At 46.7% G+C, this 12,473-nt stretch overlaps 1 protein-coding gene across 1 annotated transcript; it reads left to right on the top strand.

Annotated features, from left to right (window-relative positions):
- The first annotated feature begins 232 nt into the window (after window positions 1-232).
- On the top strand, window positions 233-1,642 carry LOC149328891 (uncharacterized). The gene has a single exon (XM_089559129.1). It carries the CDS (start codon window positions 233-235, stop codon window positions 1,640-1,642), a length of 1,410 nt encoding a protein of 469 aa, XP_089415255.1.
- Window positions 1,643-12,473: the final 10,831 nt, after the last annotated feature.

Here is a 12,473-nt window from a genome sequence, read left to right as displayed (position 1 = left end):
TGTCCATGGAGGAAAGGCCAGAGGTAGTAGCTTCTGTGGCTGATTAATAGTAGGAAGGGGCAGAAGCTGTACTGCCTGGCCAAAGCTAGAGTTGCTGTGAGTTAGATGGACGCGGTGTAGGAAGTGCTTCTTCCCTTGCAGGACATGGCGGAGATGGGTACGCATAGTTTCCTGGGCGGCAATCACCTCTAGTGGGAGACATCCTGCCTCCGCTACTGTTCTGTGCATCAACATGCTCCTTGCTGGAAACAGCGCATCGGCCGTTGGCCGAGGTCTTCCGACGTCTCAGGACACTACGGACTCGTACAAAGTTGTCCTTACCCCATTGCCTACCGGTAATGTTGTCCTTAATACCGTTTTCCTGCATGCTGACCTTAAGGGTCGCCCGTACCGAGCACCTGACTTCCGTGACGCACTCGCACAGATATTGGATCTCCTGGAAATTTTGTGCATTGCTCAATACCAAATGAGCCACGTGTGGATGGTTACCTGCGAGAGTAGTTCTTCCAAACAGAAGCTTGTTAACAAAGCGGAGTATCCTGTAAAAGGACTGAGGTGCATGGTGTTCAACCCGGATTCTAAGAACGTCAAGGTTAAGCTCCTTTGGCTTCCCCGCTATATGGAGCACCGGAGGATTATGGAAGCATTAGAGCCGTATGGCACGATTCAGTGTGTGGAGCGTGAAAAGTGGCGGTGCCCAGGGATGGAGCATATGGAAACGGCGAACCGTGAAATCTCCCTCACACTCAAGGATGGAGTGTCAGCAAGCACAATTCCACACACACTTAATGTTTATGGCGTGCAGGCATTAGTCCTTATCACAGGGAGGCCTACACTGTGCCTCCGATGCAGCCGGGTTGGACATGTGCGGCGCCAGTGTCGCACGCCTCGATGCACCCAGTGCCGACGCTTTGGCCATACTGTGGAGAACTGCGTCTTGAGTTACGCTGACAGGCTGCGTCAAGGCCAGTGGTCACGGGAAGATGACGTGGCATCAGAACACATCATGGATGTGTCTGAGGTTGTCGACGCGACCGGAGAACTAAGTCGTGAGCATCGAATAGATAGGGAGCAGAAGGCTTCAACACCTCAAATCAACACGGAATCGGAAGCGACTGGCCATCTAGCATCCGCACATCCAGATCGAAAACCGCCGGAGCCGGGCCCCCCCGTGAGTGCTACAGAGACTGCTGTGCTTGCTGCACAGGAACACCTCGTCGCCACAGGACAACGTCCGGATATGCCTCCTGTGGAGTCAGTCGAGGCGATACAGCCAGTGAATGCTCGCCGATCCACCTCTGTTGCTGATTCTGCTTCGTCGTTGGAGGGTAACGGTGAGCCGTGTGTTGCGTCGATCCCTGGCGTGTCCGGTTTTCTGTCGGCTGTCACTGTGGCAGCGAGTGATTTGCTCCCCTCGGGTTCGTGGGCCGAGGCCTTGGCTGTCTCAGAGGAAGACATGGACAGCACCGCACCTTTGAAACGTCCAGCAGATGCTGAAGAGGTGTGTATCGATGGCGCTGACCACAAGCCACAATGTGTAGAGGCCACGGGAAGGGCGGCGGCAAAGAGGAGGGCGATGTCTGCCCGAGAGGCCGCCAATTTGGAGGCGGGCCACCCCATTCAAGGGGGTGGCGTTTGTTAAGACTGGCACCAAAAATGGCGAGCGTCGAGCATATCAAGTCGCCACCCTTAACGTTAGGGGTATGCGTAATCGTAGGAGGCAACAGCAGGTACGGCATCTCTTAAAGAAATGGAGCGTGCGTGTAGCCGCTATCCAGGAAACAAAGTTGTCCTCTGATGAAGAGACAGAAGCTGCTCTCGAGCCTTTTTTGTCGGAATACAGCATTATTGTTAGCCACGCGACAGGCTTATCCGGAGGTTGTATGCTATTCCTGGCGAACACGCTCGAGATGACAGCCATGTCTTATTGCATAGATGACGAGGGGCGACTTATATGCTGTGATCTCACCATTTCAGGTGTACAGTGGCGGATTATTTGTGCTTACGCCCCCATAAAGCAGCGCGATAGAAGGCTTTTCTTTCTGTCATTAGTTGAACATTTGTGCAATGACCGCAAAATTATATTGTTGGGAGATTTTAATTGCGTTTATAGGCATGAGGACTGACCAGTGGTATGTAAGAGATACGACCCTAGTGCTTCATTACTTACCGATTTGGTTTCTGAATATAATCTTGTTGATGTGGGACAGGAAAAAGGCGACAGTATACATTTCACTCATTTTCAGTTTTCCTCTAATGCTCGCCTTGACAGAATTTACGTTTCTGTAGATGCGTTAGCAAGTGTGTTTGGCTACTGGGTGCGGCCCATCTTCTTCAGTGACCACTGTACGGTGTCTCTTCAGATGGGGAGGTACACTCGGCATGTACTTCACCCTCGATGGGAGTTGCGGAAGATGAATAACTGTCTGCTCTCAGACGAAATCTTTCAGCGTGCTGTACCTACTTGTTTGAACGACGTATGGTCACGCCGTGATCTGTCCGTTTTTCAAAAGTGGAACTTGTTTAAACAGAAGATCAAAATCTTGGCAATTGAGGCCTCAGCAAGAATCGCTTTCCTGAAGAGACATCACCTTCGTGAGCTTTGGCGCACCCTAACGGAGCTACATGAGCTAGAGAGGATTAGCCCGGGTGCCTATTTCGAAGAGATTAATAACGTAAAAGCAGAGCTTCAACAATTTTCGACAGAAAGATATAAGGGGGCCTTGATAAGATCTAGGTCCCGAAGGTTTCTTGACGAGCAACCTTCTCGTCGGGCCCTGAGTGATGAAAGAGAGAATGCTCTTGCGAAGGAAATATTGGAAATTCAGTATGGTGATTGCACATACGGCGATGCGCCTGGTATTCTTGCTGTTTTCTTCGACTATTATCGGAAGTTGTTTGGCAGTTGCGAAGATCCAAATCAGGGTTTCGATTACAGTTCCTTACTCGGAACCTTCCCTCGACTTGACGATGAGAAGTGTGCTATAGTGAAGGGACCTATCACTTTGGATGAAATTCAATCAGCCATTTCTGCCCTGCAGAGCCAGAAATCTCCTGGGCCAGATGGTATTACTAGCGAATTCTATAAAACATTTTCGCCTTTCCTAGTGACTGTTTTGATGTAAGTTTTCCAAGCATCTTAGATGTGGGTGTCCTGCCTCCCACTTTCTATTCTGGGTACACGATATTAATTCCCAAAAGCAAAGATACTAATCGGTTGAAAACTGTTGAGGGATATCGTCCAATTTCCCTCTGCAATATTGATTACAAAATTTTTGCCGAGGTTCTTTCCAGTCGTCTGCAGCTCGTCATTATGGACTTGATAGGTTCGCATCAGGTCTCTGGTATTATAGGCCGCAGTATTCAAACACATATCCATATTGCACGTTCAGTATTAGAGACAGTATAAGATGAGACAGGCCAAGTAGCTCTGATTCAAATTGACTTGGCGAAGGCGTTTGATGAAGTTCGGCACGATTTCTTGTTCGCGGTCTTGGGGTATGCAAATATTGGTGACGTCTTGCTCAAAGGCATAAGGCTGTGCTATAAGAACTCCTATACAAGGGTTATTGTTAATCAGGAGCTAACGAAACCAATACCACTAGAAGCATCTGTTCGTCAAGGATGTCCACTGTCTCCATTGTTGTTTGCCCTATATCTGGAACCCCTCTGTCTCAGTATAATTAACAGCGCAGCTATCCGCGGTTTCTCTCTGGCTCAATGTGAAGTTAAAGTTTTAGCCTACGCTGTTGATGTCGCCCTCTTTTGTTCTGATAAAAAGAGTGTACTTGAGGCTTTAAACTTGCCTAAACAGTTCTGCGATGTATCAGGCGCGGCTCTTAATTTAGAGAAATCCAAAGGCTTTTGGTTGGGTTATTGGGGAACTAGGCCAAGCCAGTTCGGTGGCATATGCTGGGACTGTAGCCCTCTTGAGTACCTAGGAGTTCCGCTGCACCAAGTTCGCAACAGTACAGCCTACTGGGATTCACAAATTGTAACTCTACGGCGGCAAACACAGGCTTGGATGGGTAGGTAACTCTCAGTGTTTGCGAGGGCACAGGTCTGTAACATATTTTTGTTTGCAAGCACGCGCATGTCCTTGAAGTCCTGCATTGTGCGAGGAGGAAAGTGCAAGCAATACACAGAATATTGGCAACATTCGTGTGGCGCTCTCAATGGGAGCCCATGAGGCGTGACAACTTGTTCCTTTTCTTAGAGGGTGGTGGAGTGGGCCTTGTTCACCTGTTCGTGCATGAACTTGTTTCCCGTTTTTTTCTTTTTCAAATCGACAAACCACCCGTTTCTGGCAGCTGGGCTCATTAGGCGGCTTAGTTTTCATTTGCCCTACTTTTTCGCACCGACTGTGCAGGCTCGTGAGGGGACTTTATGGGGATTCCGTAAGGAGGTTGCTGACACTTTCAATTTCCTCACTGTGCGCTTCTCTTTAGATTACCTGTATAGCCTCTCGAGAAAACAGGTGACCCAGGCTCTCACTGAGTCTTTGTTCCCTACACCATTGTATCGGCAGCCTTATCTGGGGTCTTTGGACATCAGTGTTCTAAAGCGTGTTAGGCGGATGTGCATTCAGGCAGCCGCTGAAACGTTCTTTTTCAAACTACACTCAGCGACGCTGCCTGTCAAGACATTTCTTAATGACAAGGGGATATTTTTACCCTGGAATGTGAATTGCCGTCTGTGTAACGTGCCTGAGAAAATTGATCATTGCTTCATCCTGTGCCGTGATGCCATGTTCTTTTGGGACATACTACAACGAACTCTTAAGAAGGACATTGAAATTACACCATACACTATTAGATTTCTGCCTATTGGCAAAAACTCTGTTGTGCCTTATGATCTGTTTGTGTTGATGGGACTATTCAGTCTTTGGAAAGCCGTATGATGGACAGACATGCCGAGCCACCAAGATCGTCCAAATCTGTGTTTCGTGAACAGTGTGCTTTGGTTAGGAGTGTATATGCTGCACGCGAAGAACCTCCAAGCTGGCTACCGTGCCTAGATGCATGTGTGTGCCTACCTGAATTTTGATGTTTTGATGGGGATGTAGTGTTTAGTTAGGGCTATGGCGGGCTCCTATTAAGCAGCCCGGTAACTTGAGACGCGAAGCAGTCTGATTGAAGTTTTCCTCCTTTCTACGGAATTTCTTCCATGCAATAAAGAAAAAAAAAGTCAGCCGTGGTGTAGTGGTTAGTGTAGTGAGCTGTAGATCTGTAGAACAATGGTTTGATTCTGCGACGACCCGTAGTCTTTTTTGCGCGCCCAATTTTTTTTATTTTCTTTAGTTCACTAACTTGAATGGACGCTTTTTTATTGTTAATTGCCTTTTAATTCCACCCCAGCCCTTCCCTTTCCTTTCCCACTAATTGTAAACCAGACACATATGACACATATCACACATATGACACATATGTCACATATCACACATATAACACATATTCCATAATCTCGTATGAACCAGACACATATTGCACATATATATGAGATTTTTCGATAGGGTATCGCAAGTGGAGACATGATAATCGCTTTATCGAGGACTTTTGCCCCTTTTATTGCGATAGCAATACTACGCACATGAACGGCCTTGCGCGTAGCGGCGGCCGGTAGCCACGATTAACCTTTAGAATCACCTCTGACGTCATACAAGGGTGACAGATGGGCTACCAAGTCGAGTCGTCGCGGAGCGGCGGCCGGTAACCTCGCGTGACATTTAGAATGACCTATGACGTCATGTCATGCTTAGTGACATCATAGCGTGACGTAATACAAGGGTGAGAGATGAGCCACCAAGTCGAGTTGCCACGCAGCGGCGGCTTTTAGCCACGCGTGACCTGAAGACGCGGCGCATTGCGTTCCTTCATCAGACGCGGCGCGCCGCGTTCTTTCCGTTAGAGGCGCTGTTCTCGCTTTCGCAACCTATCAGGCTTAACTAAAGCTAAGCCTCCGCCAATTTTTTATTTAAGCGAAGCTTGTTTACATTCCTTCTTCGAACTTTCTCTCCCTTTCTGATCATGGCTAATGGCAAACATCTCGAATAAGAAAAAAAAGATCACTTTTGTGAAAAACCTTCGAAAGGATGCCGAGTGAACGTACGGTAGCCGCGCAATCTAAAGGCTGAGACAAACATTCCAGATTCCCCAACCTTTCAACAACTCCATACTTAGATAAAACCGTCGCACAGCGAGAGATGGCCTGTTGGGAACGCCGCAAATGGGGGACCTGGATTAATTCGGATCTCCTCGTGGTGCTTACGGTGCGCCGACATCACACTGCACGTGGTCATTTTTGTACATCACACCTGCCTAAATGCGGCCACTGCGGCCGGCCAGGATACAACCTGCCACCGTGAGAGTAGAAGCCTACCATCAAAACCACTGAACCATCGCGATGGGCCTTTACATTGAATTCTGTGGACTTTTAACATTTGTTTAAGAAGGAAACATATTTGACTTTCTCACACTTTGTTGGGCCACAGCGCCGAGGGTACCCACGTTTGCCAAATTGTGAAAACTAAAATTGATGTTACTTATGGTGGGCTACTCGCTGCTCAATTAATAATAAGGCAATGGGTAATAGTTAAAAAGTTAGTCATTCATTATTAGTTAACCAGCCTGCTAGTAAGCACGTCTTAGCTGTATTCTGATGTAATACACAGCTTAGAATGCTATGCCAAAAACGCGGTCTTGAAACTGCAGAAGCCCATTCTTAAAAAAATGTGTAAAATCACAGGTGAAACACCCTCTATATTGTAGAACACGGCGGAGAACAGTGGCTATGTTTGTTGGACTCAGCGGCCCAGGCTGTGTCGTCCTTGTGGGCTCGGGAAGGGGACCAAATTCAGGCGACTCTCCGGGGACACGGCGGCTGGGTCACTGGTGAACCGTTATGAGTTGCTTACTGGTGCTGGATGGAGTGCGCCGCTCGAGAAGTGAACTGAGCGCCTCAAACTGTAGCGTACAACGCGAAGGACAACCACCGAAGCAGAGCCGAAAAAATGTGGCGGTCCCAAAGCGGTACAAGCGCGCAAGTGAGAGGCAACCAACTTCTGCCTCTACTAATGCCAGGGCCGTGTTACCACCGGCCATGTTCCTGTCCACCTTTCCCTCATTAAAATTATTTTCTCTCTCTCTCTTCGTCCACAATGGGATGTAACAGTGTTAAGCAGGTATTGCATTTGTATTGCCTTTTAAAGTGATTCCGTGTTCGGTTACTACCCAAAGACTAGCATTGCCATGAACACCGCTTCGCCTTTAGACTCTTTCTTCCAGTTGGTGCCACCAGAAGAAATCTAGGTAAACATTTTGGACCAGATAGCAATCACTCCGAGTTCATTTTTTATTTCAGTTGAGCGGTGTAGTATTTAATATATAAGCACATTTATCCGACGCCATTTTGTAATAAGTAAACAATGACAGTTTAGAAGGGGCAGTAAATTATTCGTTAAAAAATCTTGTGCTTCTAACTGGCACGCTGTTCTCTTTCAGCGCTGATACGACGCTTGAGACCAATGGCCGGGGTAAAGTGGATGGTGAGTAGAAATTTCAGACTGATGCCGGAAGAAAGGCGCTGGTTGTTCAGCTGGTTGTTCCCTTTCAAATGTGTCATCTTCTTAAATTCAGTGAGAGAATTCACATTAAAAACATCTGTGGCTGCCAGGTAATAGCAGCTGTTGTTCATCTGCTAACAATGCAGCTAGGGTGTGGGAGCAGCAGAATAATAAGAGCTAGGAGCAGAATAATATATTAAATATTAACACTTTGGCGATATTATCTGAGGCCAATACTACTACACTACCACGCCCAACGATGATCGTTAAGCCCTAAATTGGATGCGAACACCAATTTCAAACCCCACCGCGCCGTTTTTAAACATGTTGCATCATCTTTGTCCTTATACTCCGTTTCATACATCAGGTGCAACGCTGTCAAAGCTAGCGCTCTTTTTTGCGCAGCCTGCATCCGTGACAGAAAATAGTGCGTTGCTTGTGGTGAGCGACAAATAACAAATGCATTGCCGATAGGCTTCGTGGATAATACATTTGTCATCAGCGTGACAAAAAGCGATGATATTGCGAGCGAATCGGTCGAGATCTGTGATTTTGTATTTTGCGTTTGTCGTCTTTTTCCATTTCACCTTTTCGCTGTCCCCGCTGGCCGCCGTGCATGCCGCCATGCCGCCGTGTTTACTCTTTCCGTCCGCCTCCCTTTCACTTTTGAGAAAATGGCGTCCAGCTGAGCGGCCGCGGCCAGCTCTCCTGTACGCATTTTCCTGAAGGTTCGTGCACGCCAAGCAAGTAATTGCGAATGTGTTCGGCCGCACCAGGGTCCGTTTTCCGGAGAAGTCTGTTCGGGAAGTACTGAGTGCTGTGAGCGAGGACACCGGAGTATCTCCCCGTAGCGTTGCCAAACTCAAGGCGGAGCGTCTGTGCGGGCTTGTGGCGTCTCCGACGAAAAGACCTCGCGACGTGAAGATTTCAAGCTCGCGAATAGTAAAGAATGACAGCTTCACAGTCCATGCCATCCGTCTGAAAGTGCACAGTATGTACGCGAAGAGGGAAGTCCCAGCACTGGGCAGTGTGCTAAAGGCTGGCAATGAGGACGATGACCTGCCGAACTTCAAGAAAACCACATTGTGGAGGTTGATGAAGGACATCGGATTCACATTTCAGAAAAGAAAACGGAATCTTGCACTGATCGAACGAAGTGACATCATTGCCTGGCGTCGCAGATACCTGCGGGCGATCAAGGAATTCCGACGACAGGGCAGGTACGGGTCGTTCCTTGCTTATTTTCTTACGCAGCACGTTTAAACTGGCTTCACATAGAGCTTGATGTTAGCATTGCAACCTCGTAGTCGGAACAGTGAGTGTTGCTTCAGGATAGCACGTTTAGAAGAAATCGTCTAAACCACGTTGGTATTGCCGACCTTTTGCGTAGCGTTGATGTTTCACGACCAGCTTTGCGCTACGTTTCGGTGGCGCACGTGTCTGCGTGGGTCAGATTAAATCGCGAAATCCCAATTGGTGCGACAAGCAAAAACAGCAAAACTGCCAAAAATGTAGCACTGAAATGGCTAGTGCCATCTCGTCGTCACCGTAGGAACGAATGGACACCCACTGTACACTGCCAGTTGCTCCGGTGGTGCGAGTTACTGGCGCTACTACTGCGAACGTTGGCAATTTTTGTTCGCAGTCGCCGCGAGTGAAGAGATTTCAAACGTTGCCGAATTAGTCAAGTACCCCATGCAAACATACTGTGAATATAAACTGGCTACCAAACGCCGCCTGGGCGTGAAATATAAGCCCGAACAAGGGAAAAATTAAGCTTAGATAATTCTTTTTCTCGAGTGTCTTTGAGCGGCTGTTTGTGAGAGAGGGGTCAGCAGTGCGTTTGTTGCAGTGCATTGCCTACTTACATGCTGCAGCGTGTTTGTTTACTTACAAGCATTGACTCGTGTACTCGGTTGTTTTGCATTTACAGGTGCATCGTCTACCGAGATGAAACCTGGGTCAACGCAGGGTACACAAAAGAATACGTCTGGCAGGACAAGAGTGTAATGTCATCTCAGGATGCCTTACTGATAGGTTTAACAACGTTATTGGCTGCATCTTCGGGCAAATAGGCCCGTTTGATTCTTGTACATGGTGGGAGCAGTGGAACAGGATTCGTGGAAGACACCGCTGACTTCTTCAGAGCAAAAAAGGGAAACCACGCTCACTACCACTCTGAGATGGATGGCAACTACTTTGAGAAGTGATTCACCGACAAGTTTTTGCCAAACATTCCGGCCAATAGCATTGTCAATATGGGCAATGCAACATATCATAGCGTGGCTCTCGAAAAAGCACTACTGGCTGTTTCCAGAGTAAACCATTTCTCACAAACACTGCGGGGTCAGCATTTTTTATTGTTCTGTCTCATTTATTGTTTGCTCTTTCGAAATACTTTTACCTAGCGTTGTACAACTTTTTCTGCATTCTTACTTGACGCTCCTACAGCTTGGAACTCTTTTTACCTGACTGCACGGGAAAACAGGCCATATCGAGATGGTGTGTGTGAAAATAATTTGACCCGGAAGTTACAGATGGCCACTTGTTAATCGGGCCACGGCGGAGCACTCAGCACTGTGCTAATTAATTAAACCCGACGAATGAACATCTTTCGCACAAACCTCTCGCTTGCATCTAAAAAGTATAGTCACAATGCTGCAGAATCGAAAGAAAGCCGCTACTGGTGACGAAAAGCCGCTGCGATCTCATTGACAACGAATTTCGGACAGCTCACATTAACGCGGTATGTATCAAATGAACATATGCATGCAGTTCATTTCAGAACACGCCATAATATTCAAGCGATTCTGAACAAAACGAGTTTTCTCATTCAAGTCACGCGAAATTCAACTTGCGATGAAAAAAAAAAGTGCGAAAAAGAAAAGTTTCACCACCCGGGATTTGAACCCGCGCACCCCCACTACCTGTCGACTCCCCGGAGCGACGCGTTAGACCCCACGGCCACAAAACAGCGCGGAGTGATACATTTCTCTTTATTTTTTTTCTGCGGACTGCTTCCGTAACCTTCACAGCGATGCACATAATATATGAAACGGAGTATAAATTGGTCTTTTTACCGCGTGGTGGCGATCAGTGACGACAGTGCCCTACTCTTTGAACCTAGATGAGGGTCTTTTAGAACGGGAAACTAAGAAAAGAAATGCAATCGAGATGACACGAAGAGCGACGCAGCTTAGAGGTTGAGAATTGCACAATTCGACAACGTGGAAAGTGCCCTGGAATGCTGTAAATATCGTGCTAAAGCCTTGTAAACGGTTCAATTTAGCGAAAATATTGACAGCTGTGACTGAGGAGGTTGCCTCGTCTCCAAACTTTATAACAGAGTACTAAGAACACCCAAGCCACCAGCCCAAATTATCCTTGGCAACGTCTGGTTTAAATTATTATTCGTGTCGGTATTTTTCAACTCAGCTGCTCTTTTGAAAACTGTTTTGACGTTAGCGATGTTCCTTGTCCCACTTGTAAATTTTCCACAGTTTTTGGGCAGGGTATCATAGATCTTAAGCTAACTAGGACTAGCATAACTATTTTGCCCTCCGGGGTTACTAAAGTGTTATATATAGCCTATAATGAATCTTTCTATTCAGAAAACTGCACTGGCTACAAGTTTCATTGTTTCAATGTATTTGCTAGTGAATACGAAGAGAGTTTATCTATTGCATTAATACTTTAATTTGTGCCTTTTTGATGCAAGGTTATCTTTGTAACTGCTGTTCCCTTTAGCATTTAGCACTAAAAGTGGTTTTCCATTTAGCACTACCGGTCATTATGACAACTATAAGTAGGTAGGACGGCCCGCCCTGCAACGCAACAGAAAAATTTCCGACGTAGCAAGAAATCTGAAGAAATGTTTGTGACCAAGTTTCTGCAGTAACACCAGAAACTTTGAAAGTAACAACGTAATTTTGAATAGCTACTGCACAAAAGTTGAAAAGAAGTATAGACTTCTGAGAAGGACTTCGTAAATAATTAAAGTACTCAAGAAACAAAAATATAAAACAAGAGAAAAATGTCATTACGGCAAAACTTCAAAACATGTTTCGTGTTTTTTATATGGTTCTCTTGGTTTTTTCGGTTGGTATGGCGCCATAGAATAGGTAGGCCCGCCGCGGTGGCTCACTGGATATGGCGCTCGGTTGCTGACCCAGAAGACCGGGATCAATCCCGGCCGCAGCGATCGAATTTCATGGAGGCGAAATTCTAGAGGCCCGTGTACTGTGCGATGTCAGAGCACGTTAATGAATCCCAGGTGGTCGAAACTTCCCGATCCCTTCTCTACGGCGCCCCTCATAGCATGAGTCGCTTTTGGAGGTAAAATTCCCATAAACGAAACCATACAACCAAGCATTAGAATAGGTTTTGATTCACCTCTGTATAGAAATCGGAAGTTGCTTCAAATCTGCAACGTATATCTGTGCTTTGTCGTGCTATGCGGCCTAATCTAGAACACTTAGTGCAATCTGGTAAAAAACCAACTGGTACCTTCGATAAAAGAGGTTCTGCTTGGAAGTAACTTACATAGAAGTTAGTAACACACAAGTAACTTCAGATAAAAATTATACCTTTCAGCTCATTGTGTGTCCTCACGTGTTGATCATGATCAAAGGTTACGCGAGGACAACTGCAAAACTGAATCATTTCATTGATCTTTTTGCGCGCAAACAATTCGACAATCAAACCGTTTCCCTTCGGCTGCCGTTGCATTCACCGCCAGTGACGCGTTTTATTTTATATTGTACAAGCTGAGAGACCTGAAATGACAGGCTTTAACGCGACAGCGTTAAAACCTGTCCCAGTATAAAAGCCCCGTTCACCAGAAAATTCTGTGTCCGCATCGGCGTAGTGAGCGAAAAATCATTAGCATGGATCTGGCAGGTGATACCCAGAA

This window comes from Amblyomma mixtum, chromosome 9, assembly GCF_055824585.1.
Source record: "Amblyomma mixtum isolate Tamu chromosome 9, ASM5582458v1, whole genome shotgun sequence".
Taxonomy (NCBI): Eukaryota; Metazoa; Arthropoda; class Arachnida; order Ixodida; family Ixodidae; genus Amblyomma; species Amblyomma mixtum.
The sequence above is the reverse complement of the archived record's forward strand: the minus strand, read 5'-3'. Positions and strand labels throughout refer to the sequence as shown.

Coding starts and splice junctions, on each gene's coding strand:
- LOC149328891 (XM_089559129.1), top strand. CDS start 233: ATGCTCCTTGCTGGAAACAGCGCATCGGCCGTTGGCCGAGGTCTTCCG.